The sequence below is a fragment of the Lepidochelys olivacea genome (assembly GCF_965140295.1).
Source record: "Lepidochelys olivacea isolate rLepOli2 genome assembly, chromosome: 1".
Classification (NCBI taxonomy): Eukaryota; Metazoa; Chordata; order Testudines; family Cheloniidae; genus Lepidochelys; species Lepidochelys olivacea.
Genome location: NC_140411.1, coordinates 120,456,829 through 120,484,403, shown reverse-complemented (window position 1 = coordinate 120,484,403; position 27,575 = coordinate 120,456,829). Strand labels below are relative to the sequence as shown.

Genomic DNA, 27,575 nt, shown 5'->3' with positions numbered 1-27,575 from the left:
GAGACATCGGAGTAGCCTCGTCCATTTCCTGATCCGCTCAATCACACCGCCTTCCAAATTTTGCCAGTTCTCCGGCGGAGAAGGGTGCGTGGCAGAAAGGTAAACGCCGAGATAGAGCAGAGGGCCGGCACTCCACCGGATGGTCTGAAGCGCGGGTGGGAGGGGGCTTACCTGCCGCCAGCCCCCCACCGCCAAGCCAGAGCTCTTGACCCAGTTGACTCGGGCGGAGGAGGCTGCCGAAAAGATGGCTTGGCATGCCTCCACTCGCGCCAAGTCGCCCGGGTCCTGGACCACGAGGAGGACGTCATCGGCGTACGCCGACAGGACCAGCCGCAGCTCCGGCTCCCGCAGCACCAACCCCGTCAACCTCCTGCGGAGGAGACAGAGGAAAGGCTCGATCGCCAGAGCGTACAGCTGGCCTGAGAGGGGACACCCCTGCCGCACCCCTCGCCCGAAGCTGACCGGTTCGGTCAGGGTCCAGTTGAGCCTAACCAGACACTCCGCGGAGGCGTACAGCACCCGGAGAAAACTCACAAACTGAGGTCCGAATCCAAACGCTCGCAGGGTGCTCAGGAGGTACCCATGATCTACCCTATCGAACGCCTTCTCTTGATCGAGAGACAGGAGGGCGAACGACAGACCGTCTCTCCGCCCGAGTTCCAAAAGGTCTCGGACTAAAAAGAGGTTGTCAAAAATGCTGCGACCCGGGACAGTATAGGTCTGGTCTGGGTGAATCACGTCCGCCATCACGGACCCTAGCCGCAGCGAGATTGCTTTCGCTACGATTTTATAATCCGTGCTAAGGAGTGAGAGGGGACGCCAGTTTCGTAAGTCGCGGAGGTCCCCCTTCTTCGGCAGCAAGGCGAGCACCGCTCGTCTGCACGAGAGAGGGAGGACCCCGCCCTGCAAGGACTCAGCCCAGACAGTGACTAGGTCTGGGCCAAGGATGTTCCAGAACGCGCGGTAAAACTCCACGGTCAGCCCGTCCATGCCCGGAGATTTATTGGTGGGCATGCGACGGAGGGCTTCCGAGAACTCGGCCAGGGTGAGAGGCAGCTCTAGCCGGTCTCGGTCGCCCACGCTGACCGTGGGGAGTTCCTCCCAGAGCACCCCGCAAGCGCCAGGATCGGTCGGATCCGGGGAGAAAAGGTTTGCGTAGAAGTCACGGGCCCTCCCACACATCTCCTCCGGATCCGTGAGGGGGGTGCCGTCTTCCGCTAGAAGGCAGGTGACGTGTTTTTTGGCCCCCCTCGTTTTCTCCAGGGCGTAGAAGAAGCGGGAGCCGCGATCCATCTCCTGAAGGAGGCGGATGCGGGACCGGACAAAGGCACCTCGGGCCCGGTGGTCCTCGAGGGCTCGAAGTTCCTCCCGCTTCTCCCGGCACGCTCCGCAGAGGGACGGGTCCCCGGGGCTGGCGGCCAGGCGCCTCTCCATCTCTAAGACCTCCCGTTCCAACTGCTCTATCGCCGCATTTCTCCGTCGGCTGGTGCCCCGAGTGTAGTTGCGGCAGAAGAGCTTGGCGCGCACCTTCCCTAAATCCCACCATCGCCGCACCGAGGGAAAGGCACGCCACTGCTCTCGCCAGGCCAGCCAAAACTCCCGGAAGGACATCACAAAGCTCTCGTCCTCCAACAGGCTGTTATTAAAGTGCCAGTAAGCCGGCCCCGGTCCCTCTGCACGGAGGGAGACCGTGACGGCAACCAAATGATGGTCGGAAAAAGGGGCCGGCCGAATGGTGGAGGAGTGGGCCTGTGAAAGATGGAGACGGGATAGATAAATACGGTCTAACCGAGAGCGGTGCGACCGACGGGCCTCCACCCGAACGAAGGTAAACGTGGAAATATCATCTGGGTGATGGTCACGCCAGACGTCCACTAGGGAGTGATAGTCGACTATGTCTCGAAGAATGGTCGCGGCGGCCGGGCTCGGCTCGGCCCCCGAGCGGTCCCGTTCCTCGAGGGTGGTGTTAAAGTCCCCTCCCAGGATCAGGCACTCGTGTGAATCCAGGGTGTCGAGAAATTCGGACACCTGCTGGTAAAATTGCGGCCGCTGTGAGCTCACTTGCGGGGCATAGACATTAACAAAATTGACCACGAGCCCCTCCAAACGAACTCGGAGGTGCAACAAGTGGCCCGGCACGGCCTCAGTGACTCCGAGCACCTCGGGCCGCAGGGTGGGGGAGAACAGGGTCGCCACTCCAGCTTGCCAAGCCGTGCAGTGGCTAAAGTATACCCCGTCCCCCCATTCCAGCCGCCACCTATCCTCGGCGGTTGGGTCCGTGTGGGTCTCCTGCAGGAAAACCACAGAGTACCTCCCCTCCCGAAGGTAGGAGAGCACCTGGGACCTGCGGAGAGCCATCCTACAGCCCCTGGTGTTCAGGGTTACAATGATGAGAGGTGTCATGCGGAGGGCTGGGGGGGTGGGGAGTTCTCAGGGGTGGGGGTACTCATGGCCCCCGGCGGGTCGCGTAGCAACCCGTGTCCCATCCCGTGAGTAAGTAACTCTTTCCGGAAGCTGCGGGCCCGCTCGTAGGCCGCGGCACCGCCCTTCCCTTGCCCTCTACCCTCCCTCATAAGGGCTCTCGCGGCCCGAAGGAGTCGATCAAAGTCCCCCCATTGCTGGAGAGCCAGCTGTGCCCTATCGCGGGCACCACGGCATCGTTTCAAGAACTCCCGTAATGCATGCTGCAGCTCATGGGGGGGTAGGGTTACAACTCCCAGAGCAGTCCCTGGTGGGGCTTTTGATGCAGCTTCGTGGTCCGCTAAGGCGGGTAGGCAGGGTGCGGACCGCCGACGGGGTGTCTGACAGGCTGGGGTTATTAACTCCATCTCGTGCCTTGGGGCGGACGGGGATGGCAGGGGGAAAGGTGCAACTCCTGGGGAGTCGCAACTAGAAAACATAAAGACTGCTCCCTGGGGGGAATCTGCAAAAGGCGGAAAAGAAATAACCCCAGGGGCGGCGGTAACCTTGCAGGAGGAGGGAGACTGAACCGGAATAGGGGTGGGGGCAGGGGCAGAGGTAAGGCCCTGGGCTTCAGGAGGCGCACAGCGAAAAGAAGGCGCCTCCCGAGCAGGGTCGGGGGTGAAGGGGCAAGGGAGGGGGCTCCGAGGAATGCTAGGTACTGGCTCCGGGGTGGTCGTGGCAGCCATGGCCCCAGGCGGTAAACCACTTTCCGTGGGGTGCTCACCCGGAAAGGCAGTCAGGGGGAAAGGGCATGGGGAGAGGGGGCCTGGGGTGAGATTGCCCAAATCGAGGCCGGCCGGCAGTAAATCATCCCCTCCCTGGGTGACCGGGGTCAAATCCAGGGCTTCAATCTCTGCGTACACAGAGGAGAGGCCAACTCCCACCACCCCAGGGGCCTCTCCGCTAGGGCCCGCCTCGGCGGTCACGTCGGGGTTCGTTGGGAGTTCAGGTGGTATCTGGTTAGAAGGGGCTTCCCCCGGGGCTTCGGAGGGGAGGGTCCCCCGCGGAGGGGGGATTCCACCCTCCAATGCTGGTCTATCTTCACCTCCCGACACCAGCGAATGGATCTCACTCGTGGCCGAGGCGGGAGGCTCAGGGTCGGTACCTCCCTTCCTGGTCTTCCGGGGGGCTTCCGCGTCAGATGAATGCAGCGGAGCTCGAGCCCTCCGCTTGCCTCGCTTCCCCTGGACTACAGTCCAGCCCTCCATGGCATCGTCCGGGGGTTGAGTAGCAGGGGACGGAGCGGGGCGCGGAGGCAGAGGTTCAGGGGTTTGGGGGGGTAGCGGTAAGGCAGCATTAGGGGCGGGGGGTTCTCCTAGGGGCGAGCCCTCTCCTGCACCCGGTAAAAGCTTTGCCACACCCCCCTCCATAGGCTCTGCCGAGGTGGTTACGGCAAGAGTGGGACTCCCGTGGTCGCCCGGGCGTTGTTGGAGGGGTGCCTCTTGGGCCCGGACGGGGGCAGCGGTGGATCGGGTGGGAGGGGGGGTGGTGTCGGGTGCCGGGTGGCCAGGGGTGTCGGCAACAACAGGGCCGATATCCCGCCGGGTCTCGGGGGTCTCAGGTGCCCCTCTCCCCCGGGCCAAAGGGCAGTCCCTGCGGACATGCCCTGCCGAGCGGCAGAGGTAGCACCGGGCCTCTCCGGTGGAATAAAAGACCCTATAGCGGGCTCCCTGGTAGGGAACTAGGAAGGACCCCTCGAGCGCCTCTCCGTCACGCACCCCCGCCGGCAGTAAAATCTGCACTTGCCGGCGGAACGATAGGACGTGACGGAGGGCGGGGTCCTTGCAGCCTAACGGGAGAGGGCTAATAACAGAAACAAGCTTCTCCAGGGCAGAAAGAGCAGGTAACAGGGCAACATTAGGTAAAAAGGGAGGAACGGAGGTGAGGACGAAGCGAACGCCCAGATCTTCTAGCGGTTCTAGGGGGAGAAACACCCCCCCCACCACTAGGCCCTTCTCCACCGCCTCCTGGGCGGCAGTCTCCGAGGCCAGAAAGAGAACGACCTTCCCATACATCTTGGAGGCCGCCACAATGGCCATGGGTCCTACCACTTTCGCCAACGCCTGCACGTATGCCTCCACGTGGGGCGAGGCGGGTACTAGGAGGCAACGGACACCGTGCTTCCTGGTCAGGGCGGGAAGAGGGCCCCGACTACTAGTAATGGCAGCGGAGGCAGTGGGAGGGCGAGATGAGGAGGCGGCAGGTGAGGGGGGGCCTGTCGCCACCCGGGCATACGTCCTGGGGGCCGGGGGAGGGATGATCGCAGAGCTGGTGGAGGGAACAGCTGGGAGGGGTGCCGCGATCGATGACGAGGCCACTGTGGTGGGGGCGGCCTCTGCCACGGAGGGTCCAGCGGCATTAGCGGGGCCCTTCCCTTTTGGCCCGCTTCGATTTTTCCGTCTAACTGGGGGGGGGTTCCTAGAATCTAGTGGGGCAGGAACCAGAGCAGCAGTAGTAATCGCCCCGGTGCCTCCCACTGCCGATGCCCCAGCGGGGGCGGTGGCAGGGGTTCTAACAATGGAGGCGGTGGGGAAATCTTGAGGGGTGGGCAGGAGGGTAGATGGGGAAGGGGCAACCAATTTCGGTGGAGGGGCCTTGCGTCCCTCCTTCTCTGCCATTGTGAGCAGGGAGAGACAGGGAGACACTGGGGGGGGGGGGCAAAAATCGGGGTCCGGTAGTAGGGGTAGGCTGTGGGGTAAACAATCCGGGGGGGGGTGGGGGGAGGACAACCCACCACAAGTGTCCAAAGAGTCTCGCTTGGTTGGTTATTATGCCTGGGCCAAAAGGCAAAGTCCAAAGCAAACAGCTGGATCCGAAGGCAGATGGCAGATTGCCAGCAGGGACGAAGCAGCGGGGGCCGTGATAGTTGTAATAGTGGTGGGGGGGTTGGGGGCACCGATGGATCTGGGGGTAGCTCCCTGCTACACCCCTGTGCCGCCGCAGGCGCAGCTGAAATGCAGTCAACTCCCCCCCCCGAGGGTAGAAATTCAAAAGAAATCCCTCAGTCTTACGGCCTCTCTCCACGATGATTCATAGCTGCCCGGGAGTTCTCCGGCCTCTGGCGTCTGCTACAGCTGTTGGCTCTGTCCCAAGGCTCTCGGAAAAGGTCCAGGCAAAAAACAAAACAGCTGGGTCTGGGGGGGTCCACTCCCCTCCCCGGACAGCAGGTTGGCAGTCCTCCCCCCCTCCTCCGGGGGTTTCAAGTAAGCAAGGAGCAAAGTCCAAAAGCAGGCACCGGGGGGGGGGGTGCTGGCGACTGGCCAGCACACTGACGCAGCTCAAAAAAACGGGAAAAAACGAAACCAAAAAAACAAAGCGTCCGGCCCAAACGCGGGGGGGGAAACTAAGCAAAAGGAAAAGTGTGAAAAATCCGGGCCGGGGGGCTTTAGGAAAGAAAGGAAAGCAAATAGCTCAGGAGCGAGTGAAGAACGATTCCGGCTCCTTAACAGGGAAGGGTCCAGAACAATCAGGAACCTTCTGGAGACAATTAAGACAGGCTGATTAGAACACCTGCAGCCAATCAAGAAGCTGCTAGAATCAATTAAGGCAGGCTAATCAGGGCACCTGGGTTTTAAAAAGGAGCTCACTTCAGTTTGTGGTGTGCGTGTGAGGAGCTGGGAGCAAGAGGCACTAGAAGCTGAGAGTGAGAATGCGGACTGTTGGAGGACTGAGGTGTACAAGCATTATCAGACACCAGGAGGAAGGTCCTATGGTGAGGATAAAGAAGGTGTTGGGAGGAGGCCATGGGGAAGTAGCCCAGGGAGTTGTAGCTGTCACACAGCTGTTCCAGGCGGCACTCTCGACAGTTGCATTCCACAGGGCCCTGGGCTGGAACCCGGAGTAGAGGGCGGGCCCGGGTTCCCCCCGAATCCTCCCAACTCCTGGTCAGACACAGGAGTCATCGATCTGGACTGTGGGTTCAGAAAAACAGCCAAACTGAGGGCTGCCATGAAGCTCCAAGGCGAGCAAATCCGCCAGTAAGTGCAAGACCCACCAAGGTAGAGCAGGAACTTTGTCACAATATATATTGTCGCAACCATCTACAGGGTCCCAGAGTAACGGGTTGCCCCGGGGCCCTTCACCACTGAGGAACTGGCCAGACAATGGGTTGCAGTCACCACTGAGGGAAGTGGCTGGACAGTGGACTGCAGGTCCCCAGTAATGGGGAGCACAGAGTGTGGCACGACCAGAGGGGTGTGTCCTGAAGAGAATGCTGCGGTCCTTAGAGTGATGTGGGTCCTGGAGCAGAAGTGACGGCAGCAAGACATCACCAGAAGAAGGCACCCTGGCTAACAGCTAATCCCTGGGACAGCCAGCAGGAGGTGCTAGTGTTGTGAGTCAAACCCCATCACACACCCTTTTTAGGCTCCCGGCTCCTCAGGTATAACCTCTCCTGGGCAGAGACCCACATCCCCTGATTGGGATTTTTTGAGTCTGCTCAGTTCCCTGCCTATACTGTGATATCTCCAGCAAGCCAGAGTGTGTAAATAGGCTGGTGTCTGTGGTTTGCTTTCCCTCTGAAGGCTCTGAACAGCTGTAATTGCCAGCAGTCACAAGTTACTACACGTATTTATTCTTAAAGTGAAAGCATCAGAGAGAAAACATTAAAACAATAAAAGAACCTACACACATGCTAAAAAGCTTACCAGAGGTCATCCCAATTCCAACCTTGGTCTCTGGTAGTTTTATGTCCTCCAAAACCCACAGCTGGGCTTTTCCTGTGGTTATGAGTTCATAACTATCTCAGATTCAGAACCAGAACCAACATGAATAATGCAGTCTTTACTTTCTACAGCTTGGGCCTGTGATCTTGGCTTCATGTAATAGGTGACAAGCAGACAAAGGTCCACTCCTCAGGGCTTAGCTTGAAAAGGTGATTTTCTTGAATATTTCACAGGAAATCCACTTCACATGTATTGTCCCAAAAGTCCATTCTTGTCTGGCACATTGTTCAACATAATCATTTGATCACCCAGGCCTTCCATCACATTTCCCTCCTACAGAAGTTACACACAATCCTGGCCCACAATAACCCATACACTTTGCATTAAGTACAAAGAACCCCAAAGATACTTAAATTTAATTCAATAGGATTTCAAAGATATTGCAAGAAACTGCCATATCTGTTATAATTGGTTTCACCAGCAGAATGTTACAAACAATACTTAGCACCAATAAACCTTTAAAAGCTTTAACTCAGAACTAAAATAGTTCTGGCATATACTTGTGGCATTTAAACAGTACAGGATGGTGTGATCTAAAAGTTTTATTGGTCTGGGATAACTTACATAAACCACTAGTGACTTCACCACTTGTGAGTAACGTGGCTCTCCCAGACACACGTCAAAAACCTTTGTAACACTCACCCATGTATTCTCTCTATCTTCCGCACATGCACCTAGCAGTCTAGTTAATGGCAGCACAAAGTTATTTGGGGATCAGAGTGGAGGCTGTGGGAGATGAGTTTCTAGACTATACAGAGTTTCTTACCTTGTTTGGAAATGGAAACTTGCTCTGTTCCACTTTTCCAGGTGTGTGAATAGCTGAGAGTGGTGGAGGCCAGGAATGGGTCATCTCCTGGAAAATAATATTGTACAATAAACTATATTTAAAAAGACAATATAATATGAGGCAATGATGATGACATACTAGTAGTAGATTTCTGGATAGTGGCATATATATGGAACTTTCTGCAGATATATTTTCATAATTTCTAGGATACATTTAGTTTATATATAATCTAGTCAATAAACGAGTTACATTATTTATCACAGATTGTTGGGAGCATTTTTTAAAATGAGTGATTTTTTTTTAATGGTTAATGTTTTTTGAGTGCAAGAAGTTTGATTTTCTGACTAACTGCACCCCAAGCTTCAGTCATGCAATGTATTATGTGAATGGCCGAGAACACATACAAGTTGGTGAGAATAAGAGAAACACAAAATGGATTAGTTCCTTACATGTAATAAAAGGAACAGAAATTTCAGTTCATGACCAAGTAATTAAGTATGGAATATGGACTAATCATAACATGGATCCTACTATCAGGGTTTGGATAATAAAGGCTGGAAGCTGAACTTGGTAATAGATTAATAGATTCCAAGGCCAGAAGAGACCATTGTGATCATCTAGTCTGACCTCCTGCATAACACAGGCCATAAAACTTCCCCAAAATAATTCCTACAGTATATCTTTTAGAAATAATATTCAATTTTGATTTAAAAATTGCCAGTGATGGAGAATCCACCATGACCCTTGGTAAATTGTTCCAATGGTGAACTACCCTCACTGTTAAAAATTTTATGTCTTATTTCTAGTCTGAATTTGTCTAGCTTCAACTTCCAGCCATTGGATCATATTATACCTTTTTGCGCTAGACTGAATATATAATATTTGTTTCCCTTGTAGGCACTTGTTGACTGTATTGAAGTCATGCCTTTACTTTCTCTTTGTTAAGCTAAATAGACTCAAGAAGCTCAATCTAACACTATAAGGCATATTTTCTAATCCTTTAATCATTCTCATGGATCTTCTCTGAACCTCTCCTGTGTATCAATGTCTTTCTTGAATTGTTGCACCAGAACTGGGCACTGTATTCCAGCAGTGGTCATAGAAGTGCCAAACACAGAGGTAAAATAACCTCTCTACTCCTACTTGAGATTCCTCTGTTTATGCATCTAAGGATAGTATTGGTCCTTTTGGCCACGACATCGCACTGGGAGCCCATGTTTAGCAGATGATCTACCACTGCCCTGAAAGTGTCTTTCAGAGTCATTGCTTTTCATGAAGAGTCCCCCATCCTGTCAGTGCAGCCTACATTCTTTGTTCTTAGATGTACACATTTACATAGAGCTCTATTAAAACACATTATATCTGCTTGTGCCTCACTTACCAGGTGATCTAGATCACTCTGTATCAGTAACTCTGAAATGTTTGTAACTCTGAACAAAACGTTATGGTTGTTCTTTCAAAAGTTTACAACTGAACATTGACTTAATACAACTTTGAAACTTTACGATGCAGAAGAAATATGCTGCTTTGCCTTTATTTTGTTTTTAGTAGTTTACGTTTAACACAGTACTGTACTGTATTTGTTTTTTTGTTTTTTGGGGGTCGGGGGGTCTCTACTACTGCCTGAATGCATACTTCCAGTTCAAAATGAGGTGTGTGGTTGACCAGTCAGTTCGTAACTCTGGTGTTTGTAACTCTGAGATTCTGCTGTACCTGCAATTACCATTTTACTTCAGTGGGAATTGAATATGCTCATAGTCTCCTGCTGTTCAGTGCCCTATCAGTCCCTTAAACAAGGAGTTCTCCGCTCAGCTTTTTGTCCTCTCCCTGCATTTACCGAATTAGTTATTTGGTTTTAGCAAGGAGATATGTTTACCTTCTCTTGGCTGCATTCAGTATTTTAAGAGCAACTTCAAGGTAAGCAATTCCTTCATAGTCTAAGCCTGAGCAACTTAGCCTTCAAAGGGTGGTTCAAGGCTGCTCTTTTTGGCAAAAAATAATATTTTCACTTGAAAAAGGAAGTGTGAACAACTTGTGCATTCTTGTTCAACAACAATGGAATAGAGCATTGGGCATTTCATGGCCTACCTTAATAATTCTTTCTCAGAACAAAGTCTCTGAGTGTTCTGCCAATGAAGTAATCTATTTGACTAACCATTCCAAGATGGTTTATGAGTTATAAATGTCACCTTCAAAATGTTCTTGATAAACAGTTTATTTTCTAATAAAAAACTGCATTCTTTTGTGTTATTTGAAGCTAAAAATCTTAAGTGATTTATTATACCTGTGTACACTCTGTGGTGCCTCTAATCAGAGCATCATCTGGTTTGAAGTTTCACTATCAGAATTGCTTTGCTTTTCAGTTCTTTCGGGCAGATTGATCATCTTATGACTCTCTTATCAGATAAGTGCCACCAACAGCAATACATAGTAATTTTTATTATACAGTAAATCCTTTAAACACAGACAACCAATCACTGTATAGTTTGCTATACAGAAGAACTATTTCTTATTGCTATGAGTGCCTGACACAGAGAATAATTTTCAAAACATCAATTAATTACATTTTGAAAAAAAAATTCTTACAGTAATGGTTTATTATTATTATATATTTACAGAATGGAGATTTGTAGTATGTTCTCTAGCCCTATGGCTGTGTGACCTAAACACTAAAATTTTTTCCAGGCTATGCCCTGTTGGGACCACTATCTCATGCTGTTGCATCTCATAATTAAATTACTTACATTTTAAAAGTTGGGGTTTTTTGCTTACCACACCCATTTTCATTTATGAATGAAAGATATGTGTGTTTCCTCCAGTGGATGAAGTCCAGACCCCAAAGAAACCATGGGTTTATCTGTTCAGAGGGAGACAGCTCAAAAATATAGCCAGAATCTAACTATGGCGCCTTATTTGTTTAAGGGAGGAATGTTTTACTTCAGCTCTTGTAATTGTGGAACTGGCATGCAGATAGGAAGCACTGCTGGTAACTTTACCCTAAATATACGACATTTCTAGAGATATGCTTCTCCGCCCTTAAGATTTCCGTTTGTCTAAGAGCCAGGTCCCCTGGGTTATATAATTGCTGAATTCTCAGTCTCACCTTGACAGAAACATTTTCTAAGAAGTCTGCTATTCGGTGTACAGAAACCAATCTGTTACAGCAAGATATCTTTGTCCTCCCACCTTGCCTTCTTAGATCTGGCAATGAAACCTCTATCCATAGAAAGCATAAGAGTGCTGATTAAAAGTGAGGATGACCTTTTCTGACATGTTAAAATCTTTCATATTTTTTTCCAGGATTATTTCTCATCCACATTTAGACAAAAAATGGTTTTAATGGTCTTTTTCTACTAGTTACTCTACTACTCACTTTGTGCTTTGGTGTATAATTTTAATTTGATGTAACCCATTGTAACAGACTTCATAGGAGCACTGATGTTTACTGGGGTACTCATCTTTATCATATGCCTCCAAATTTGCCGTTACTGAACTGATATTTTAAATTGGGATTACATGATATATTTTTTGTCTAAATTTGAATGTCAAATTATGGGAAATTAAAAATAATTAATAAAATATAAGTACAAAACTGTTATGAAAAATCAATCCTCTGTATCATAAGCACTATGCCACGAAGTAGTAACACATTCTGAAAGCTGATGGCTCAGAAATGGCTAAAGGAAATTTTGTAAAACCAAAACTTTATGCAATATGCACAGTCTCCTTAATACTGTTGGAGAACACCAAGCAATAAATCTTGAAAACAGGAATAAATATTTAGGTGTACTACAACATTTCAAATGTTGCACGGTCGATGTCAAATAAATATAGAAAATAAACTCTTGTGAATTTTGTCACAGTTTATGGCCACTGCACCTGTATGTCCCTGTCGTTGGGGTCCACAAGGCATTCACTCTAGACTCCCAGCTCCTCAGCTGTCACCTCTCTTGGGTGGAGATGTGTGTCTCTCTCCCTCCTAATCAGGGTTTTTCCAGACTGCACAGCTCCCTACCTACACGGTCAGTTTCTCAGCAAGTCAGACTGCCTGAGCAGGCTTCCTTCACTTTCTCCTCAGAGGCTATAAACAGTGTAATTGCCCATAGTTAAGTTACCACACAACTGTTTCTAAGCAAGCACATTTATTCTTAAGGTGAAAGCACAATAGAAAAAACATATTAAAGGAACAGAAGAACCTACATGTATGTTAGTAAAGTTACCAGAGATCACCCATCAGTGTTATGGGGCCTCAGGATGCCAAAGTCCTTCCAACCTTTGGGGCACCCCTAAGAGAGAAGGTCCTGTCCATTTGCTGGAGCAGAAAGAAGGCCCTAATTCAGTTTAAATTCAGGCTATTTATCCAAAAGTTCTTTCTTTGTCCGTTGGGCTCTGGAGAATTGAGTCTGAACTAATATATGAGCGCCTCCCCAGGTGCTGGTACCGCTCTGGAAGTATACTCAACCTGAATTTGCCTGCCTCCAGCCCCCACTCTTAATTCCTGGAGGGGCTGTGGTTACCCTCCCTCATAGGATTACATTCAATCCTTGGCCCACAGGGACACCAACTTAATACGGTACGATCTCTTGAAGAGATTGCAGAAAATTGCCAGATCTGTCAGCAGTCTGGGACAAGTCTCATGATATTTGGTGTATTTGATAAAACAGCTTCTGTACTAAAGTTAATATGTGAGAATATCACTTTCCTTTAAAAAGAAAAATGAAAGTTTCTAGCCCTGAAAACATGAACCCCCAAAGGCTCAAAAACCAGAAGGCAAATAAAAAGAACCCAACATTTATTTTAAAAAAATTTCAAGTTTATAAGGCGAATCTTATTTTGGGGGAGTGGGAGGACACTTTACTCATGATTTTGAATGCTTGAGGTTGAATGTATAGATATACATAATATGCAGGCCTGAAAGCAATATTTCAAATTTACTGTTTTGAACTGTTAATAAATAATATGTAATTCAGGTGCTATAATATTTAAAGTGCTGTTAAGTGTACTTGTTGCTGTGGAAGACTGTCCACAGAAGGTAGGACAAGAAGTTATCTTAATCTACAGAACAGTAGATTTAGGTTACATATTAGGAAAGACTTTCCAGTTAGAGGTTTCAGAGTAGCAGCCGTGTTAGTCACCGCCCACTGTTCCTCAGACTTCCTGTTAACTGCTGGAAATGGCCCACCTTGATTATCACTACAAAAGGTCCCCCCCCCCCCGCTGGTAATAGCTCATCTTAAGTGATCACTCTCCTTACAATGTGTATAACAACACCCATTTTTTCATGTTCTCTGTGTATATAAATCGCCTCACTGTATTTTCCACTGAATGCATCCGATGAAGTGAGCTGTAGCTCACGAAAGCTTCTGCTCAAATAAATTGATTGGTCTCTCAGGTGCCACTAGTACTCCTTTTATTTTTCCAGTAGAAGAATAGTTAATCACTGGAACAGGCTTCCAAGGAAGGTTGTAGAATATCTGTCACTGAAGGTTTTTAGGAACAGGTTAAAACGAACACCTGTCAGTGATGGTCTAGGTATACTTGATCTTGTCTCAGTGCAGGAAGCTGGATTAGAGGACCTCTCATGATCCCTTCTGCCCTACATGTTTATCATTCTAAGATTTCATATAATTTCTAAATTAGAGAAAAAAAACACCGTAACTCTTACATTTTATATTGAATAATTATTCAGGTACATAATGCACTGGATTACCAGAGAATGGTCTAATTTGAAAGAAATGCAAGATTTCTCCCCCAACATTAGACCACTTTAATGATTTAGGTCTTAAAAAAAATAATTACCAAAAAGAAATCACAAAACCAAGACACCATTTGGGGCTTGGAAGTTGAAAAACAATCTGTCCAAAAGGCTGAATTCTGATTTCTAAATTAGAATTAAATTAATCCCTTCAAATCATGGGACTGTTGAAAAAAAAAGCCTCTGAGCTGTCCAATTTGTTTGAAATGGTGACAATTAGGGCTCTCAAATGATTAAAAAAATTTCTTGCGATTCATCGCACAGTTAAACAATAATAAAAAACCATTTATTTAAATATTTTTGGGTGTTTTCTACATTTTCAAATATTTTTATTTCAATTACAACACAGAATACAAAGTGTACAATGCTCACTTTATATTTATTTTTATTACAAACATTTGCACTGCAAAAAACAAAAGAAATAGTATTTTTCCATTCACCTAATACAAGTACTGTAGTGCAATCTCTTTATCATGAAAGTTGAACTGATGTAAGCAGTGTCAGGATGAGCTCCACCCTGACATCTGGTGGTGAGGTGTGGCAAGTTGTGGAAAAGAACTTCAGGGGCTGATCTCATTTGCATAGGCACACCCACCCCGCCTACAATGAGGCCATAGCTGCCCAAATGGTCACTTTGGCTGCTGTGGGATCCCCAGTGTCTCTGTTATTGGGGCAGGAAGAATAAATTGTTATTACCCTGATTATGGGAACTGTGCTTGGAACTGTACTTGGCCTTTTGTTATGATGGAGGGACTCACAATCAACTAAGTAGCACTCGTTAGGCAAGGGTCATGGGTTCCAAAACTCTGTGAATTGAGAGAGGCTGGGGACAAGTATTAATACTTGGTGGCATGGGCCCCTTGGTGAGGGCCTTACATGCTAATTGCATTTCCTCCTCTCTCCACTGTGGAATATCAGAGCTAATTTTGATTCCATTAGGAGTCTAGTTACAGGCTGCTGAGCTCACTTTGGGCTAATGGTGCACCAGAACTGAGGCTCCCCTACTACAAGCTGAATTCAACAAAGAGCTGAACTGACTAAGAGCTGAAATCACTGAGTGTTGTGTTAAGTAGTGGGGGAGCCTGAAGATATATTGGGGAGCAGTTTGCGGGACGGCTGGAGTGCCTTGGGGACAGGCTGGTGGAGCAGTTCGTGGGACGGTGGGAGCTGCTTGTGGGGAGCCGAGCTGAGCGAAGCAGTTCGTGGGGCGGCTGGCGGAGCAGAGCGAAGGCCTATGGAGCTGTGGGGTGGTCAGCTTCAAATCATGTAAGGTGCCCCTTACCTCTCTCTTCCTCCCCCCCCCCCCCATCTCCACCCAGGTTGGGAGGTAAAGCTCTGCAGATAAACTTTCAAACTCTGGGGCTGCCCTGACCAGGGACAGAGACTTTGGGCGATTTGGGGTTGCTGGACTCAAGAACCAAAAAGAAAGGGCATGCCCCAATTTGCTTGGGGTGGGTTTTTTTTGCTCATGGGTTGTGTTATGAATCCTGTTGGTGGTGTTTGCCCAACATAATGCCACATTGTTTCTCTCTGTTATTAAAAGGCTTTTTGCTACACTCAGACTATGTGCTTGTGAGAGGGGAAGTATTGCCTCTTAGAGGCGCCCAGCGGGGGTGGTATATATTTGTCCCAGGTCACTGGGTGGGGGCTCGAGCCGGTTTGCATTGTATTATTGGAATGGATCCCCTAGATATTGAACCCGGCCCTTGTTGCTGCCAACTCTGATGGGCAGAAGGGTTACACTTACAAATGTAGAATTATGTACAAAAAATAACTGCATTCACAAATAAAACAACGTAAAACTTTAGCGCCTAGAAAGTCCACTCAGTTCTACTTCTTGTACAGCCAATCACTCAGACAAACAAGTTTGTTTACATTTGCAGGAGATAATGGTGCCCACTTCTTGTTTATAATGTCATCTGAAAGTGAGAACAGGCATTCATATGGCACTATTATAGCCGGCGTCGCAAGATATTTACATGCCAGATATGCTAAAGATTCATATGTCCCTTCATGCTTCAATCACCATTCCAGAGGACATGCTGATGATGGGTTCTGCTCGATAACAATCCAAAGCAGTGGGGACCGACACATGTTTATTTTCATTATCTGAGTCAGATGGTTGATTTTCCTTTTTGGTGGTTTGGGTTTTGTAGTTTCCGCATCAGAGTGTTGTGTTTTTAAGACTTCTGAAAGCATGCTCCACACTTCGTCCCTCATATTTTGGAAGGCACTTCAGATTCTTAAACCTTGGTTCAAGTGCTGTAGCTATCTTTAGAAGTTTCACATTGGTACCTTCTTTGCATTTTGTCAAATCTGCAGTGAAAGTATTCTTAAAATGAACAACATATGCTGGGTCATCATCTGAGACTGCTATAACATGAAATATATGGCAGAATGTGGGTAAAACAGCAGGAAACATACAATTCTCCCCCAAGGAGTTCAGTCATAAATTTAATTAATGCATTTTTTTTAATGAGCATCACCAGCATGGAAGCATGTCCTCTGGAATGGTGTCCGAAGCATGAAGAGACAAACAAATGTTTAGCATATCTGGCATGTAAATACCTTGCAATGCCAGCTACAAAAGTGCCATGCAAATGCCTGTTCTCACTTTCAGGTTACATTGTAAATAAGACGGGGGCAGCATTATCTCCCATAAATGTAAACAAAAACATTTCTCTTAGCTATTGGCTGAACAAGAAGTAGGACTGAGTGGACTTTTAGGCTCTAACGTTCTACATTGTTTTATTTTTGAAGGCAGTTTTTTTGGTACATAATTCTACATTTGTAAGTTACACTTTCACAATAAAGAGATTGCACTACAGTACTTATATAAGGTGAACTGAAAAATACTATTTCTTTTATCGTTTTTACAGTGCAAATATTTGTAATAAAATAATATAAAGTGAGCAGTGTATACTTTGTATTCTGTGTTGCAACTGAAATCGATATATTTGAAAATGTAGAAAAACATTCAAAACTATTTAATAAATTTCAATTGGTATTCTATTGTTTAACAGTGCGATTAAAATTGCAATTAATCGCGATTAATTTTTTTGAGTTAATTGCATAACTGCAATTAATCGTCAGCCCTAGTGACAATGTTAAAATTCCTCCCCTAGTGGGGAATATGCCACTGACAGATCATTTAGGTGATACTGGGTGTTGCAATATTATGCATTGATTTTACATTGGCTCAAATTCATTCACTGGTGCACACTGACATATTTATGGACTAAGACACACTGTATTATTTTGCGTGCACACACACACACGTATTATATTATAACTATTTTCCTTTCCACCTATGTGAATCAGATTTCAGTAGTTAAATGCAAATGTTCAGTTTTGCAGACAGAAGCAGGTAATCTTGCATAATATGCAAACTCAGCTTTTACTCAGATTGAAGAAGAAACATTCAGATGAAAAATCCACAATGTATACCCTAAGTGTAAAATTAGTTTCAGAAACACCAATTAAGTAAGAAGACATTTTTTGTGGATTAATGACTGGTTTGCAGTGGTTCGTTTTGGACTTTTAAGCCTAACTTGTAATTAATTTTCAGGAAGAGTACTGTGCAGTGGTAAATAATAGTAATGGTTCCAGACTGAAGGCAATGCTGTCTATTTAGTGCTATCCATCTCTCTGTATGGCATTTGAAATCAGTAATGTTTATCTAGGTGAAAATGTTCAGGAAACTTGCAATTTAATAAAAAGCAGTGAATTCAAGCCTCCATTGGACTTGGGTTTAACGTCTCCTGTTTACTTCTGTATTCGTTTTTTCCCATAGTCAAAAATGAGCATTGGGCCAGTGGTTACCTATCAAACTCCACCTTCTCACTGAAAGTTCAAGAAGAGGTTGGGAGAATGTGTTAAAAGGTCCTGATGCCAATGGCATAAAAAAGGTAAAGGGAAATTCATGGGACAGGGAATAATCAAAGATAAAGAGAAATTCATGAAGGACAGAAGAGAGGAGGCCAAGGCCTATTAAGAGTCAAGAGAAGAAACATAGACTCATAGACAGTAGAGATGGAAGAGACCTATAGGATAATCCAGTCCAGGAGTTCTCAGATTTTCAATAGTAAATGAAACATAGGACTTGTCATACTGGATCACAACTGAGATCCATCTCATTCCCTATCCAGTTTCCAACAGTGAGTAGCACCAGCTGCTTCAGAGGAAGGTGTAAGAACCCTACAGTAGGCAAATATGGAGTAATCTACCCCCCACATTAGGTCTCATCCTAATAGCTAATCATTAGAGATTGGCTTAAGCCCTGAAAGATTATATTTAATATCCCTTCCAAAAATTTGTTATCATTCATTATGTCAGCTCTGGATATCGTTGTTATAATACGCACGTCCAATCTTTTTGAATTGTGTTAAGTCTTGGCTTCACTGACTTCCAATGGCAATGAGCACTGCAGTTTAAATGACGTTATGTCGAAAGTAGTTTTTATCGGTTTTGAATTTCCCAGGTTTTTATTTCATCGAATGTCTCCTCGCTTTTGTGTTATGAAACAGGGAGCACAGAAGTTCCCAATTTACCGTCTCTATATCATTCATCAAATTTTTCAGATGTGGTGACCAGTGCTGTACACAATATTCTGATGAGCCCGTGCAATTGATGTATATAAAGGCATTACAATACTCTATATTATTCACCATCCCATTCTTTGTGCAATCTAACATTTTCTTTGCTTTTTACACTACAGCTGCACATTGAGCAGAGTTATTTATTGTGTGCTCTACAGTGATGCCCTGGTCCCTTTCTTGAGTTGATGAAGTTGATTTAGAACCCTGTAATATGTTATGAATAGCTTAAATTTTGATAAATGTGCATTTAACATCTAGTTTATCCAGGTCTCTCTGAAGTTCTTCACAGTCCTGTCTCATCCTCTGAAGCCAAAATAACTGTGTCATTTTTGCAAATTTTGCCATCTCCTCACATAAGTCCTCTTTCCAGATCAGTAAACAACATGGGACCTAGTTAAATAACATGGGATCTACCACAGGACCTTTAGCACTTCTTTTCCATTATGAAAATGGGTAATTTAATCTTTTTCTTTGCTTTGCCTCCTACCCTGTTCTTAGAGTAACAGCCGTGCTAGTTGTATTTGCAAGAAGAAAAGGAGTACTTGTGGCACCTTAGAGACTAACCAATTTATTTGAGCATAAGCTTTCTTGGGTAAAAACCTCACTTCTTCAGATGCATGGAGTGAAAATTACAGATAACAGGCATAGATACACTGGCACATGAAGAGAAGGGAGTTGCCTTACAAGTAGAGGACTAGTGAAGTGGGCTGTAGCCCATGAAAGCTCATGCTCAAATAAATCTGTTAGTCTCCAAGGTGCCACAAGTACTCCTGTTCTTTTAGTGGTAAAGGAATGGAAGCAAGAATCAGAATGTCTAAAGTCTGCCACTGAGTCGCTGTATGACTGTGGACAAGTCTCTCAAATAAGTGGCGCCTCAGTTTCCCCATCACCAAAATGGTGGTTGATTAGAGCTGGATGGGAATTTTTTTTCCAGATTTCAATTTTCCCCCTATTCTGTATCATGCGTTGTTCTAAGTCAGCCATAAAAATGTTGGCATACTGTGGGGCCATGCGGGTACCCATAGCAGTGCTGCTGATTTGAAGGCATATATTGTCCCCAAATGTAAAATAGTTATGGGTAAGGACAAAGTCACAAAGTTCAGCCACCAGGTTAGCCGTGCCATTATCGGGGATAGTGTTCTTGACGGCTTGTAGTCCATCTTTGTGTGGAATGTTGGTGTAGAGTGCTTCTACATCCATAGTGGCCAGGATGGTGTTATCAAGAAGATCACCGATGGATTGTAGTTTCCTACCTACATGCCTCCAGCTTTCACCCTGACCACACCACACGATCCATTGTCTACAGCCAAAGTCTAAGATACAACCGCATTTGTTCCAACCCCTCAGACAGAGACAAACACCTACAAGATCTCTATCAAGCATTCTTACAACTACAATACCCACCTGCGGAAGTGAAGAAACAGATTGATAGAGCCAGAAGAGTTTCCAGAAGTCACCTACTACAGGACAGGCCTAACAAAGGAAATAACAGAACGCCACTAGCCATCACCTTCAGCCCCCAACTAAAACCCCTCCAATGCATTATTAAGGATCTACAACCTATCCTGAAGGATGACCCAACACTCTCACAAATCTTGGGAGACAGGCCAGTCCTTGCCTACAGACAGCCCCCCAACCTGAAGCAAATACTCACCAGCAACCACATACCACACAACAGAACCACTAACCCAGGAACCTATCCTTGCAACAAAGCCCGTTGCCAATTTTGCCCACATATCTATTCAGGGGACACCATTACAGGGCCTAATAACATCAGCCACACTATCAGAGGCTCGTTCACCTGCACATCCACCAATGTGATATATGCCATCATGTGCCAGCAATGCCCCTCTGCCACGTACATTCGTCAAACTGGACAGTCTCTACGTAAAAGAATAAATGGACACAAATCAGATGTCAAGAATTGTAACATTCATAAACCAGTCGGCGAACACTTCAATCTCTCTGGTCATGCGATTACAGACATGAAAGTTGCGATATTACAACAAAAAAACTTCAAATTCAGACTCCAGCGAGAGACTGTTGAATTGGAATTCATTTGCAAATTGGATACAATTAACTTAGGCTTGAATAGAGACTGGGAGTGGCTAAGTCATTATGCAAGGTAAGCTATTTCCCCTTGTTTTTTCCTACCCCCCCCCCCCGACTTTCTTGTTAAACCCTGGATTTGTGCTGGAAATGGCCCACCTTGATTATCATACAAATTGTAAGGAGAGTGGTCACTTTAGATAAGCTATTACCAGCAGGAGAGTGGGGTGGGGGGAGGTATTTTTTCATGATTTGTGTGTATAAAAAGATCTTCTACACTTTCCACAGTATGCACCCGATGAAGTGAGCTATAGCTCATGAAAGCTTATGCTCAAATGGATTGGTTGGTCTCTGAGGTGCCACAAGTACTCCTTTTCTTTTTGCGAATACAGACTAACACGGCTGTTACTCTGAAAAAAGTTTCAAGGTTGTTTGCTGGATCAGAGCCTAAATTGGGAGCTGTTTAATATTCCAAATTTAGGGGAATGGGGCTGAAATGTCAGCCACAGATTTTATGAAATAAAGTGAGCTGGTGGGCCTGCAACTGCTGCAAAAATGCCTATGAAGCTTCTGGGTACAGGAGATGGACTGAGGGGACCAAAAAAACCAAAACAAGTTTTATTTGGGAAAAAATAAATACATTCAACATATTAAGTAGAAGATATTAATGTATTATTTTTAAAATAATTTATCTATCATTTTCATAGTGGAAGGGTATGATGCATAAAACGTCACACAATTGATTTTTGTTGGTTTATTGTGTTTTTGGCTGTTTTAAGATGAACTAATAGCCCACACACTAATAGTCTCCAATCTTTTCATTAATAAGCTATGGGCATACTTCCCCTGAAAGCACTGGACTTTTGAACTTGTGCGCCAGAACATACCATGGCGTGTACCAATAGTCTTCTAATACACCCCTGGGAGCGGGTTATTGTTATTATCAAACTGTGCTGTGAGTGAGATTGCAGTAATAATATAAGGCACATAGATAGCACTTCTGTGAAAAAAATTGCATAATGCTTTAAAAAACTGGATGTGTGTCATTATTGGAGGTGGTCAGGAATTAATCAGTGAAACATTTTTTGGGGGTTGGAATTCTGGGGTTGGAAAATTGACAGTTTGAGGGAACGTATCTGTGTTGATTAAACTTTCACTGGGAAGCGTTCTCAGGTATAGGATAATTTCTGCTCCAAACAAGAGAAAGATAGGGAGGAAACAAAAAACAAAGGGTGAGTTCTCTGTACTGCAATAGCCTAGTGGTTCAGCTACTCACCCAGGATGTGGGAAACCCAGGTTTCTGTCCTTGGTCTGCCTGATTCAGAGAAGGGACTCCCACATCCCAGGGGAGTGCCCTAATAAACAGGCTTTTGGCTATTTTGGGGAGAGCTCTCCCCCTCTATTTTTTCATCATGATACAGAATAGGGGGAAAAATTGAAATCTGGAAAAAAAATTCCCATCCAGCTCTAATCAACCACCATTTTGGTGATGGGGAAACTGAGGCGCCACTTATTTGAGAGACTTGCCCACAGTCATACAGCGACTCAGTGGCAGACTTTAGATATTCTGATTCTTGCTTCCATTCCTTAACCACCAGACTAACTACCACTAAAAGAACAGGAGTACTTGTGGCACCTTGGAGACTAGCAGATTTATTTGAGCATGAGCTTTCGTGGGCTACAGCCCACTTCACTAGTTCTCTACTTGTAAGGCAACTCCCTTCTCTTCATGTGCCAGTGTATCTATGCCTGTTATCTGTAATTTTTACTCCATACATCTGAAGAAGTGAGGTTTTTACCCACAAAAGCTTATGCTCAAATAAATTGGTTAGTCTCTAAGGTGCCACGAGTACTCCTTTTCTTTTTACCCTGTTCTTGATTCATGACAATACTTTGTCTCACCCCTCAATTATTTAACTTCTTCAGCAGTCTCTTGTGTGGGACCTTTGGAAAGTCTATTTAAATTATGTCAGCCAGTTCTCCTTTATCCACTATTTTATGACATGTTCAAAGAATTCTAAGAGATTAGTGCACATAATTTTCCTTTGCAGAAACTATGCTGGCCAGAGCATAGATCACCTTGCCCCCGTTACATGATTGCACTGACCATTTCCCTTTCCAGTCACAACCACATAACTTCCCTGTGGAAACTATGGTAATTGTTATATAGAGAAACATTAGAGAGGTATTTGATGCATTTGAGCTGACTTTTTAATGCAATCTATCAGCTAGAAATGGGTAGAGAAGCCATCATCAGGTGACCAGCAAGCTCTCCATGAATCACTAGCAAGTACTTCACAGATCAAAGTTTGAGAAACTCTGATCCAGTCCATGTCCTTGTCATTATAAAACTGTTCTCTACAGAAGGGGCCAGACTCTAAGCTGGTGTCAGATGGCCTAGATCTGTTAATTTCAGTGGAGCTACACTGATTGACACCAGCTGAAGAGCTGACTATGCTTTCAATACTTTAACGCTAGTTTCAAACATCCAAAGTAACTAGGCCGACACCATTTCTCCTGGGGGAATATTTCAAAGCCTAAAGCATTTCTCTCTCAGAATGTTTGGTCTGATAATCAGACTAAATTTTCTTTGTATTAATTTTATTCCATTAATCCCAGTTACTTCCCCAGTGTATTACATTAAACAATTCCACCCATGTCTTGATCTTTATACCCTTCAAATATCTACATATGGTTTTGTTCCCACCCCCGAAGTTGTCACTTAGCCAAGCTGTACATACCTACAAACTTTATTCCTTCCTTGCTTGTCACCTCCTCTAATTCCCCAATAATTTTTTGTTGCTTTTCTCTGAGCACCCTCAGATTTGTCATATTATTGGTAATGTGGTTCCCCAAACTGAATGAAATATTCTGGGGGTGGTTGGATCATAGCTATATAGGACTTGGTACCTCGTGGCACTGTGCGCACCCGATAGGGTTTCCAACTTTAGTTGGCTGAATTCCTGGAGATTTCATCACATGACATAATCATTAACTAAAGATTAATCTTTAATTCCTGGAGACTCCAGGACAATCCTGGAAGGCTGGCAACACTAGGACCAGAGTAAGCAAGGTGCTGGGCACCCTCCACTCACACTACAGTCAGTGGCATTGGAAGGCACTTAGTATCTTACGGGATCAATCCCATGAAGGCCTGTTTTACGCAAGGTCTTATAAAGCATATTCCTTCTTCTGGAGGAATCGCACCTGGAGCTGCAGCTAGCCAGAGATGTCAAGAGTAACAAGAAGGGTTTCTTCAGGTATGTTGGCAACAAGAAGAAAGCCAAGGAATGTGTGGACCCCTTACTGAATGAGGGAGGCAACCTAGTGACAGAGGATGTGGAAAAAGCTAATGTACTCAATGCTTTTTTTGCCTCTGTTTTCACTAACAAGGTCAGCTCCCAGACTGCTGCGCTGGGCATCACAAAATGGGGAAGAGATGGCCAGCCCTCTGTGGAGATAGAGGTGGTTAGGGACTATTTAGAAAAGCTGGACGTGCACAAGTCCATGGGGCCGGATGAGTTGCACCCGAGAGTGCTGAAGGAATTGGCGGCTGTGATTGCAGAGCCATTGGCCATTATCTTTGAAAACTCGTGGCGAACCGGGGAAGTCCCAGATGACTGGAAAAAGGCTAATGTAGTGCCAATCTTTAAAAAAGGGAAGAAGGAGGATCCTGGGAACTACAGGCCAGTCAGCCTCACCTCAGTCCCTGGAAAAATCATGGAGCAGGTCCTCAAAGAATCAATCCTGAAGCACTTGCATGAGAGGAAAGTGATCAGGAACAGCCAGCATGGATTCACCAAGGGAAGGTCATGCCTGACTAATCTAATCGCCTTTTATGATGAGATTACTGGTTCTGTGGATGAAGGGAAAGCAGTGGATGTATTGTTTCTTGACTTTAGCAAAGCTTTTGACACGGTCTCCCACAGTATTCTTGTCAGCAAGTTAAAGAAGTATGGGCTGGATGAATGCACTATAAGGTGGGTAGAAAGCTGGCTAGATTGTCGGGCTCAACGGGTAGTGATCAATGGCTCCATGTCTAGTTGGCAGCCGGTATCAAGTGGAGTACCCCAAGGGTCGGTCCTGGGGCCGGTTTTGTTCAATATCTTCATAAATGATCTGGAGGATGGTGTGGATTGCACTCTCAGCAAATTTGCGGATGATACTAAACTGGGAGGAGTGGTAGATACGCTGGAGGGGAGGGATAGGATACAGAAGGACCTAGACAAATTGGAGGATTGGGCCAAAAGAAATCTGATGAGGTTCAACAAGGATAAGTGCAGGGTCCTGCACTTAGGACAGAAGAACCATATGCACAGCTACAGACTAGGGACCGAATGGCTAGGCAGCAGTTCTGCGGAAAAGGACCTAGGGGTGACAGTGGACGAGAAGCTGGATATGAGTCAGCAGTGTGCCCTTGTTGCCAAGAAGGCCAATGGCATTTTGGGATGTATAAGTAGGGGCATAGCGAGCAGATCGAGGGACGTGATCGTTCCCCTCTATTCGACATTGGTGAGGCCTCATCTGGAGTACTGTGTCCAGTTTTGGGCCCCACACTTCAAGAAGGATGTGGATAAATTGGAGAGAGTCCAGCGAAGGGCAACAAAAATGATTAGGGGTCTGGAACACATGAGTTATGAGGAGAGGCTGAGGGAGCTGGGATTGTTTAGCCTGCAGAAGAGAAGAATGAGGGGGGATTTGATAGCTGCTTTCAACTACCTGAAAGGGGGTTCCAAAGAGGATGGCTCTAGACTGTTCTCAATGGTAGCAGATGACAGAACGAGGAGTAATGGTCTCAAGTTGCAGTGGGGGAGGTTTAGATTGGATATTAGGAAAAACTTTTTCACTAAGAGGGTGGTGAAACACTGGAATGTGTTACCTAGGGAGGTGGTAGAATCTCCTTCCTTAGAGGTTTTTAAGGTCAGGCTTGACAAAGCCCTGGCTGGGATGATTTAACTGGGAATTTGTCCTGCTTCGAGCAGGGGGTTGGACTAGATGACCTTCTGGGGTCCCTTCCAACCCTGATATTCTATGATTCTATGATTCTGCAGCCATATTATGTTGCAAACGGATGTCTAATTTGTTGTCCATTATCATTCCTTACAGGGTTACTGCTTCCCAGGTTTCGCTCTCCCCTTGCACGTGTGTGTTTGGATTATTTTTCGACAGCTAGGTTAGTTTGCATTTTTCCAAGATGAATCTCCTTTTATCATTTTCTGCCCCTATTTTTAACCTCTATAGGTCTCTTTGTAGTATTTTGCTGTTTTAACTGCTGCTTGTATCTCTTTGTGATTAGTATCATCTGTGAATTTCATTAGTGTGCTGTTTACTCCCTCTCCCAGATACTTTATAAAGCTGTTAAATAAGGTCCTAATACTGAATCCAATGGTACGCTACTAGTCACCACCAATCAACCTGGTGTATTGAACTTTATCATCACCAGCCATTTATGATCTTTTAGCCAGTTTTTAATTCATCTATGTTAAATTTTAATTAATTTCTCAGTTAACGCTTCACGGTGTCAGATGCTTTACTCAAATCCAACTCTTTTACATCTACTCTATTCCACGCATCTACTGGTGGAGGGGAGAGACAGGGAGCTATTAAGGGGCCACTGAGAGGGATGAGGAAGTATCCTCAAAGAAGCCATTTGGATGAGCATCCAAACTTGAGTGTCAATTCAACACACCTACTGAGGTTCATCCATCACTCACTTTTTTCCCACTAACGGCCACCCTAACTCATGCTGAGTGGTACCTTACTCCATGACTGGTACCACTGAAACAGTGGATTTATCACAGAGTAAGGTACCACCACATGTGAGTAAGGGTGGCAGAATCTGGTCCTAAGTTCTCACGTCTCTCTGAATATGTTCCATATGTCAGCTTCCATGGCTTTTTTTTAGTAGTCTGTTCCACAGCCCAATTGCCTTCTATGTAAAGGAGTTCATCCTAATCATCTGTAGTCACCTGACGATCCTTTAGTTTGTGTAATCTGCACTGTGTATTTTCTAAAGGGCAGAAAAACACCTTTACACCTCACAGTTTCAACTCATCATACCAGTAGGGCTCAAAAACTAAGAGCACTGTGAGAAGTGATATAAATAGAGAGACAGATAGACACCGCTAAATGATTGTTTTTTCTTCATTTAAAACAAACAAACAAACAAACAAAAAACCTCTGTCTATGAACTGATTCCATCTAGTAACACTCTAATGCTGTGCCATCTACTGATATGCTTGAAATATCTGTATGCATATCAATGTCTTTTAAGTAGATCGGAGCAGAGGAAGGGCAGAGACCTGGACCCTGATTCTGATAGCACTTACAATTGTTTTTACACTGTTGTAATTCAACTACTCTGAATGGACTTATTACCAAATTACACCTCCTCCTCCCCCCACACCCCTTCCCTGTCTCACAGAGAGAGAGAGAGAGAGAGAGAGAGAGAGAGATGAAAGCAGAGAGGGATTAAGCCCTTGGAAAGGAGGGAAGGTCACAGATTTTGCTGACTGCAGCATAATTACCTTCAGCATTAAATCTCCAGATGTTTGGTATCTGTGCCGTTGTACAGAATGAAACCATTCCAAATCATGAACATTTGTAACATGATCTGTGCATCAACTCATTCTATGGCAAATCACAAATGCCAGTGAGGTAAACTTTCAATTTGGAATGTGGTTTCACTGTGTTGATGGAACTGTGCAACAAATAACCTATTCTATAATATTTAATCCATACCTCAAAATATATAACTTGATACATACAAAATAGTCCAATGACAATTTATCACACTGATTCATTTAAGTTTTTTCATGATTATATTTTTTTAACCCAAAGGTAGGTAGGTTTGGGTTTTTTGTTTTTTTTAACTAGCTGAGCTCTTAAACCCAGTTGAGGTCAGGAAGATTTAAAAGAGCTAAAGTTTGCAAGTATTCTAGTAAGGATATATACCGTACTAAGATCTCTGGTATCATAATTTAAGTAGCGAAGATTTCCAACCTATAACTGACAATTATAAAAACCAAGCTGTGTCAAGCTAAACCACCAGAGTCTAGAAGCTTGCTCTAAAATAGTTTGCATATTTTTCACATATCAAAAGAGGAAAGAATCACTTACTTATTCCCTGTGTTGAATCTCTGCATCTATTTAGGAAGTTATGTGCTCAAATGAATGCTGTGGGCCATGTGATTTGACAA

At 45.4% G+C, this 27,575-nt stretch overlaps 1 protein-coding gene across 3 annotated transcripts in view; it reads right to left on the bottom strand.

Moving 5' to 3' along the window:
* The window catches only part of AFF3 (ALF transcription elongation factor 3), a 478,017-nt gene that overhangs the window by 196,044 nt on the left and 254,398 nt on the right, over positions 1 to 27,575 (bottom strand). For all 3 annotated transcript variants that reach the window (XM_084641601.1, XM_084641602.1, XM_084641603.1), the window contains exon 5: positions 7,954 to 8,040. In XM_084641601.1, the coding sequence (XP_084497727.1) occupies positions 7,954 to 8,040 (87 nt within the window). The remainder of the gene's footprint in view (positions 1 to 7,953; positions 8,041 to 27,575) is intronic.